The 9,488-nt window shown below is 35.3% G+C and overlaps 1 protein-coding gene across 1 annotated transcript; it reads right to left on the bottom strand.

Annotated features, from left to right (window-relative positions):
- Positions 1-331: 331 nt before the first annotated feature.
- LOC120084606 (uncharacterized) lies at positions 332-3,608 on the bottom strand. The gene is made up of 6 exons (XM_039040444.2): positions 3,244-3,608; positions 2,714-2,846; positions 1,702-1,922; positions 1,370-1,543; positions 1,047-1,221; positions 332-837 (listed from the first exon to the last, which is right to left on the bottom strand). The coding sequence occupies exons 1-5, from the start codon at positions 3,409-3,411 to the stop codon at positions 1,135-1,137; spliced, it is 783 nt and encodes a 260-aa protein (XP_038896372.1). The 5' UTR covers positions 3,412-3,608; the 3' UTR covers positions 332-837; positions 1,047-1,134.
- Positions 3,609-9,488: the final 5,880 nt, after the last annotated feature.

Genomic DNA, 9,488 nt, shown 5'->3' with positions numbered 1-9,488 from the left:
GGATAAATTCTAATCATAAACCATAAGACCTAAATTTTAACTTACTCCAAACCATTGAGACTAAAATTTCAATCTTTCCTATATATTACAAAATATTACAAAACAATAATTATACTTTTTTTTAATATAAAACATGTTCTTTATAAATAAATTAATAATAATTTATTTCCAACTAATATTTAATAACTACAAATAATTAACAATTATTTAAATTAGAGTTCAATTTCTGAATTTTACTATCAACTCTAACTCTGTTTTCCTTTAAAAATATGCCACGATTGTTTATATAATTATAACAAATGCCACCTCCAACGTTCCAAATAAAGCCGTCTTGGGTCAAATCTGCAATCATTTCAAACATTCCATTCATAATTACTCATTACATATACAATTATTCTCAAACTTACAACAATAGAATTTGATGGAGGTAGGAGATCCTTGGAGATCAACACGCACACCCCCTATCAATCCCTCTGCCAAACTTCAAACACAAAAGGCTCTTTCTCACAGTACAGTAAAAAATAGAAGATTCTTATAGCTAGAAAAATAGAAACCTCACTGATCAAGCATAGTATAAAGAAAGTACCAATAAATCACCATTCCTTCATCAGACAAGCCATTTGGAGCATTGAATTTCAAATTAAAAGATACTTCCCAAAGCCTAATAAAAAGAATCCTTGAGCTGTGTACAAAATGAACTTTTAACCATCGTCCAAAGAAAAGCAGGACATAAATGCAGGCTATCCAGCCTTCTTTACTTCGGAGAGAATAATTGAGGAAACATCATAACCCCAATTATGTTGAATGGAGTCCTCTGTGTTCTCATTTTAAATTGCACTGCAAATGGGTTTATAAAAAAATATGAAAATGCTGTCAGATCGAAATCAACAAATTGAACAAGGACCCTTTTTTTTTTTTATTGAACGCTGTGGGAAAACAATAGAAGCTCCACAACAGAGCTGCGGTCGCAGTCACTGTTCAAGGTTGACAATATGACCGAACTCAAACTAAACAAACCAACACACTGATTGATTAATTAGCAGTACCTCTATTCTTAGGAAACTGAGGATAGTAAAGGACATGCTCCATTTCTCCCTGCTCAAGCAATAATTTAGATCTCTAGATTCCTGTTTGCTAGAAGACATCAGGGTGGACGCGTCCTGGAATTGAGCTGCTTTGTTGTGCGTGCTTCAAATGCATTGTCAATGCATAGTTGTTTATCTGTAACAAAATTGATAGGATTTTTTTTCAACGGGTCAGAAAAAGTTGCATCAATGTGAACAGGTTTAAGAACTTAAAACAGGTCAATTAATACAATTCCGGGGAAGATAAGGATACTTGGAAATGTTCTGTATTTATATATACTCACCTCTAGGGTTCTTAGTTGCTCCTGATATTGAGCTACCAACTGTTTAAAGTGCTGCAACTCTAGATTTTTATCCTCAAATTCTTTCTGACGTTCATGTTGTATGGCAACTGCTCGCTTAAGAATTGTATTTTCTCGTACAAGTACTTCAATGTGTTCCTTCAGTTGCATATTTTCCTGAGTGACAGTGAAAAGAACATAACTTTACAAGCCTGGCTCAGGAAACCCAAACCAATTCTAATTCTAACTGCTTTCAACTGCTGAAAAACATATCAGTATCCCAAAATTGTCCCCCAATAATGTGGATTTTGTTTTAGAATTGTGGGTTTAATTACCTTGTGGAAATTTTGTGCAGCATCAACACGAGCTTGTGCAGTAATTGAGTTCTCTAAAGCTTCCAATGCTCTTGCTGCACGAGTCTTGGCATCAGCTACCGTGGTAGCGTTCATCATTTCCACAACAAACAAGTCAATCCATTTTCTACCATCAAGAGAAACGCTGCTTGGTATTGAAGAATTCTCAGATGCAGCAGCCTCTCCATTGTTAGTAAATGAACCTGAGAATTTTTTAAAACATGCACTGAATTACTGCCCTTTACAGAAAAGAACTAAGATAAAAGCTCAAGGCTAACAACAAAAGGTTAAGATCAGTGCTTCGGCAGAAAAATGCATGATAAGCTCAACATTTATATCAAAGTTTTACAATAGATTGTGCCTTTATATATATATATATAAGAAACAGAGATGGATATTCATCTAAGGAACCAGAAAGAACAGATTACAATAGATACTGCTGAAAGGCATAGAAATAAATGTCCAGACTAGAAAAAAGAAACAAATTACAGGGGCAATACAGCACGACAAAAGAATCAAAGAAGATTGTAATTCCTCATCCAGCTTTATATCCAGCAATTTATGGATATCTACCAACCAATTCAATTTGGTAAACATAAGCTTATCAAGCTAATCTACAAACAGGAGGGTAGGTAGCAAATCATTGAGTCTCTTACAAGAGAAAAGAATACATAAAGAAATACACCTGATTCTAATATAATGGGTGCATAGTACTCTGAATGAGAACTCTGTTTCTTGTTTTTCAAATATCAATCAAAACTTAAACCCTCCTCTAACCTGCACAAGGCAGGGTATAATTAGGATTCCAAACTAGGGACAGCAAGTTAGGGGGACGGGGACCCATTAGATCACTTCCATGAAATATGCGTGCATGGGGGAATTTAATCTTGAATGTGATGAATTCATCATCCTAATATAATTAAAATCATAAGCGAAGAGAAACAAGGAAGCTACATATGAAGCATCTCCTTCATTACTTAGCATTCTGTGATACCTTGATCCAAATTTGTCTCTAGTTCTGCAGAAGCAACAGGATTTTCAACAGCAGACCCCAAACACATGTCACTCAGATTTCTGATGGCAGCATCCAAGTCGTTGCCACATTCTTCAAGGGCCTTCACAAGAAGCTGAAAGGAAAAATTAAAGCATGATAAAGAAAACCGTGGGGGAAAAAACAAACTTGAAATATTAATTATAACAATATGCAGCAGGTATCCAACAAGACGCCGAAAGAGATGCATTACAAATTAAAACTGAATAGAACTACTCCAATTTCATGTCGCAACTAAGTGTAAGTTCGTTGATATTTCACAATCCAGAGGCATACTTTAACTATTATATGCAAGAAGAATAGAACAAAACGATTCCCTGCAGGTCCACAATCAAGAAATATCACATTACACAGAAGCAGGAACTAGACAACGCACGCACAAAAGAAGAAGAATGAGCATCCAACAGAGTATGACAGGTTTCTCAAATTAAAACCAAAGTGAATCTGGAAAGGAAAAGGAAGAAAGAAGAAACCTGATGGTCCATTTGGGGAAACAAATGGTGGAGGTGATCAATATGAGAGGGAGCAGCGAATCTAATAGGAGAAGTAGAAGTGGAGCAGCGGAGGCGCTTGGCAATGGGAGTCGAAGGCGGGAGTTCTTCAAAGAAGGATCTCTTGGTACCGCACACCACAGCAGACATGGTCTCCGGGTTGTCGCTTGCAGAAGCTAATCCCCAAAACGGCCTTCGTCCCCGGAGCAAACACCAAATTCAAATCCGATGGAAATCCGAGACGACGAAGAGAGAGGGGAAAAAGGTTAGGGTTTAGGGAGATTAATTGGGAAAGAGCTCGAGAAGATTCTTTTCATAGATGTAATAATCACAATATATATTATTTTGTAGTTCTCAATTATTCATAGTCAATCTTATTTCAAAATTTCAATTTACTATAATATTTATTATTTACTATTGTTTTTACTATTTTACATTCATCATTCTTTATTATTTGTTACTATTTCTTCCTCAAACACATACTATAATAATCCAAACTAAAATAATTTAAATCTGAAACACAAACTATAATAATAACTCCTTGCCTCAAATGCCTTATTTGGGGTTAGGGTTTTTGAAGTCATTGTTTTCCCTTGTTCTAACGCCACACTTGCATCACCTAGGATTTTAGAGGATTTATATATAGTGAGAAATAAATAAAAAAAGAAAAAAGAAATATTTTTATTCCAAAATAAATACATACATATATATACATATAGAGATGTCTAATTTTTCCCAGAGATAGGGATTCTCGATTAGGCGGGGAATGGGAGAGGGAGTGAGAAAAAAATTCCCATTAAACAGGGACGAGGATGGGGACGGGGAATGCATTCCCCATTCCCTTCTCCGCTCCATTCCCCGTCCCCGCCTCGATTAGCTTCTACATATTTATTTAGTATAGTTATCTAATGTTATGTTAAATTCTTACTATACAAATATTACATTTAAATTTCAAATTTGATTATTTATTGCGAAAGATAATGAATATGTTTAAATTGATAATTTAAATTTAGATTATATATGTGAATAATTTGATTTATATTTATTTATTTCTACTAACAAATTTTAATTAGCTTTTTTAGGCCAAAATTTGAGTAATTTATTTTAAATTCAAATTGTTATGTAAAAGTAACCATAATAACCAATTTAGTGATAAAGTTAATTATTTAATTACAATTTGTTCATATTAGTGGTTTTAATTAATTGACTTTTTACAAAAAAAAAAAAAAAAATGTAATGGGGAATCCCCACCCGATCCCCATGGAAAATTTTACGGGGAGCGGGCATGGGGATGAAGAATGGCATCCCCGACCCCGCGCCCGCCTCGTGGACATCATACATACATACATATATATATATGTCGAAGTGAGTCTAGCTCGGTGATGACGGGCAGAAATATACGTTATTATAAGCCTTTTATTTAGAATTATGAGGGCTATTAAGTAGAATATGCGGTGATTATACTAAGAATTCATGAGAAAATGAGCTTGCGTCGATCGGCATTAAGAATCTCGGCTAACCCAATATTATGCGTTATTTTGCGTCCAATTGTCTATTTTTGTAGCTAACGCAGGAATCGATCGCATGCGCAGAAGCTAGGCTATCACGAAGACGATCACATGCAGTGATCGCATACGTCCGTCGTATGGGTGTGCGGCTATCAAGCGAATGCGGTCATCGCAGGGAGATTGCGGCTACAGAGTAATAACCATAATAGAAGGGCGATCGCAAGGATAGTGGAATACAAGCATGAACACATACACTGGGATTATCAAAAAGATGATGTTGACATTTCACCTATCACACCGCAAGTGGCAGAGATTCAGAGAAAGACCATCATGTCGTGAGTATCAGATTCAAAGCAGGTTCATTAATTCTGTCGGCGATCAAGCTCTATAAATAGAAGTCTTGGAGCACAACTTCAAATCATCCAGGGTTCTACCTTCGGGTGGATCCTTGTGATCCAGACGAAAGCGTGAGAAGATGTTCTTGAGAGTTTATCCTTTCAACCATTCCGAGTGACGACCGGAGCCTTTGCCGGAGCTAAATCTCGAGAGAGACTACTCCACCGCCTATCCACGGCACCACCGGCAACCTTGACACACATCTAATGGAAGTAAGACATTGCTTCCATCTGGCCCTCTATATCTCTTCTATCTTTGTATTATATTACATTATGGCTTAAGAAATTAATACATTTTGTGATAAATGTATTTCTATATTTTCCTTCAACTCCATCTCCATCTTCATTTACTTAGCTTCCTTTACTTTCATTGCACCACTAAGTAAGACTACTACAGTATCGCATACTTAATCATGCAGCATAGACATATAAAGTATGTAGAAAACCACCGAGAGGTATGCGTTGCGCGAGTGTTGTGAGAAAATCCTATTTGCTTAGTGAGAGGCTGTAGCAACGCTTGTCTATAAGTGGACGTAAGACTTGTCTATGAGCTGATCAGCGGTAGTTAACTGCTCGGGAGGGTAGGTAGTGGAACTCACTAAACAAAGTAAGCAAGTGTTCCTAGAGATAGGAATAATCTTATTTCAACCATGCTTTATGTGATTACCTTGTCTTATGAGCACATCATTCATCATTTAGGCATACTTGGGAGGGTAGTCTAAAAACCAAATCTAGACTTGGGAGAGCGGATTGGATCGTATAAGCAAGAATGGAGACTTAGGAATAAGCTCCATTTGCTATTACACAGCGCATGCACCCTATGGATAAGATATGAAAGTATGTGGTCACATCGCATGTGTCCAAAAATAGGATAAGGTGGTATGCGGTCATCTTGTTTATGTGTGAGAGCACGTGAGCGGGAATAGAGACTTAGAAATAAGGCCTCTCGCATGCATCTTCATCAAGTGTGTATAGCATGATTGTATAGCTTGCGTTGGCTGGGGTTACCCTTGCGGTCAAGCTTAGTATTGCAGTGAAGACATCCTCGCCATTTTATCTATTTTTCCATGCATTTTACTATGCGTTAACAATTTTCGTGTCTCTATTTCTCACAGTAATACTTTCACTGCTTAATCTGTTAGTTAGGAGTAGGAGTAATGCATAGCCCATAACCCTCAACATTCTTTTATTCTTCGTCGCAAACACATTACTTCATGACATTTAGCTACAAGCCCCTGAGTTCGACCTCGAATCACCCGAGAAACTTGCGATCTCGTTATACTTGGTGAGAGCATAAGAAAACTTGTAGCAGGAACGCATGATCATTGCATACATTCTTAAACGCATATTGCATATTTGGCGCATGACCAGCAACGCGTGGAGAATACACGATAAATGCATATTTATTTATCTCCATTTCCCACACCATCACTCAATCATATTGACATATGCTTAAGAGATCAAAGGTTCAATCCTCACCCCTACTGTTGTTGTAATAATTATTATGTCACACAGAACAATCTTGTGTTTAATTTTAGTTTTTAAACTTTAAAAATATAAGTTTCCAAACTTTAATTTTTATGTCTAAGATATCTCTAACATATTTCAAATTTATAGAGGTGTTTGGCTCACCAACATGAGTTAGATTGAGTTGGTACTCAATGTTTGGCTCACCATCTTCAACTATTTATGAAGTTTGGTTGGTCATTCTTATCAACTCTACCTTCAACGTTTTCAATGGTTTCACTTGTCAATCACTATCGTGCGACTACTACGCTGCCACACTCCAAGGATCACTTTCATGTGACTAACTCCGAGCTCCAGCAACCACATCCGATGACAATTCCAACAAAGACCACCTCCGATGATCAACTTTAGTGACAATCACCTTTGATGACCGACATCGATATTCACCTTAGGCAACCAATTTCGGCGAAGACCATCCCCAATGATCAACTTCACTGATGACCACCTCTGACGACTAACTTTGATAATCACCTCAGCCGACCAACTCTAATCACCACATTTTTCGCTCATCTTCAACGACTAACTCTAGCTACCAAGGCAACCGATCATATACCTGGAAAAAAAAATCACTCGGATTTTTTTTTAAAATAATGCCTTGTGATTCAATAAGCATAATATAAATTTCATCATTGTGAGATTAGTCCATTTTATGATGAGTAAGTAAATAATGGGATTGACATCATTCTTAAGACTTACTTGTCACAAATATCTATAAGATCGATTACTTTTTACGAGTCCCACTACAGTCGAGGAAAAGGTATTGTTTGCATCTACTTATTAGGATTGACTAGCTTGACTATTAATAGATGTAAAAAAAATGCATACTTTTACTATATATTTTATTACTTTTTTCTGTAATATTTTGACCCTGTAATGCTCTAAATTAAATCAAATGAGCAAGTATATGTCCTTCAACTATCTAAAGTGTGTTTTGATGTTTTAGGTCGATTTTATGGGCTTTTACAGAGGGTTTTGACTGTTTTATAGAAATTTGTCTTGATGCGCTCACATCGCCCAAGATGATGTGCATGCATAAAAAATCCTAATTTTTAAGATTTGTGCCTAATCGTCTGTGGTTGCTATTTTCTCAGTCCATGATTATTATTCAACGCCTAAAATACCTGGTAGACGCTCAGAACACCATTTTCAATCATCCCTTAACCACCTTGGCCTATATAAAAGGATAGTAGGCTCTTGGATCATCATCTACTACTCCTTTGAAGAAAACCCATGAAAATAAAGCCTAAAATCTTCAAGAACGAAAGTTCCTCTAAAGAGTGGACTTCTTTAGGTCAACCCTACCCATGAGGACGTGTTGTAGAGTGATATTCACCTTGAGAAAAGATCGAATCTATCTTAGAGGGCACCTTAGTTTATTTGGTTTATTCAAAGTCACTCTTTGCCGCTTTTCCATATTTCTTCTTTTAGTTCTTTGTTGTTTTTATTTCCATTTTTCTATTATTCCATCATTTTCCTATATTGTAACCTATGACATTGGATTTCATGAAGTATATTCATTCTTATCTAATCATGGGATAAACTTCTAAGGGGTTTAGTCATGTGGATACCCTAAGATTTTATGGCTTGAGTTTATGCTAATTCATCACGTTGCTTTAATCTTTATATTTCCTTTGTTGAGTTTATTGTTATATTGTTATATTAAACTGATCACTTAATTTGACATTCTAATGAAGTTTTAATGCTGAGAAGGTTAAGATATAAACTAATTTCATAGAGGAATATAGGACTAAAAGCCTATAAATAGGATTGCCATGTAGCCTTAGAAATAAGGTACACCGTTGAATAAAGAAATTACATGAAATTAATCTAAAATTTAGCTAACCATAGAAATATAAGCGTTAGCTACTTAGAGCTCCTTAAGAAACTTGACGCAACACCGAATAGGAGAAATTTTTTGTCTATGTTGAGTCACTATCAACGTGATGCGGCCACATAGCTCAGGATATAAAACCTACTGGTTGAAACTTGATTGTAAGTCCCTGTCATTTTCTATTTATTTTAATATTCTTCATATCATCCAAAATCACTCATTTTATTGGCTACCACTTAGTTTGCATCAAAAAGTTCTATCTTAGAAAAATTGAATTGTATAAATAGTCTCTTGAGATATGATACTTAGAATACTTCCAAGTTTATTACTTATTGACAGTGTATGCTTGCACTAGACCATTTTTGTCTATATTTTTATCACATATACACATTTGATCAATCAACTATCTTATTTAATAATATTTTTTTGTATGCATGAAATTGGCTCATTGTTGGTCATGTTTATGTATTGTATTATAAACATGCAAAAATAAACTCTTCATGGCAACCCTATTTTTTGTGCATGTTCAACTTATACATGTTCCATGACCGTTAAAATATATTGTAAAGTTGTAGATCATATAAATAGTATTTTGTCTACATTAAGTGCAATAGTTACATGTAGAAAATTATGACATATATTTTTATTTATTGAGTTTACATCTCAAATAAGTGTTAAGAATTTGAGAAAATATGTGTAGTTGAATGGTGAAACAAAAAGTTCAACAAAACCAATAATAATAACCATCAAAATGCATGGTTTTTTAAGTTAAAAAAATTGCACCAAATATTCATAACTCAACTTAATTCAATTCTGCTTACCAGACACATATTTCCTAAACCAATTCAACTTAACGCCCCAAATACAGACAATTGTTATCAATTTAGCTCAACTTTGCACCCCAAATACATAAAATTATTACCAACACAGACAATTATTACCAATTCAACTCAACCAAACTCTGTG

The sequence above is a fragment of the Benincasa hispida genome, chromosome 1 (genome assembly GCF_027475165.1).
Source record: "Benincasa hispida cultivar pf3 chromosome 1, pf3_genome.v1.1, whole genome shotgun sequence".
Taxonomy (NCBI): Eukaryota; Viridiplantae; Streptophyta; class Magnoliopsida; order Cucurbitales; family Cucurbitaceae; genus Benincasa; species Benincasa hispida.
The sequence above is the reverse complement of the archived record's forward strand: the minus strand, read 5'-3'. Positions and strand labels throughout refer to the sequence as shown.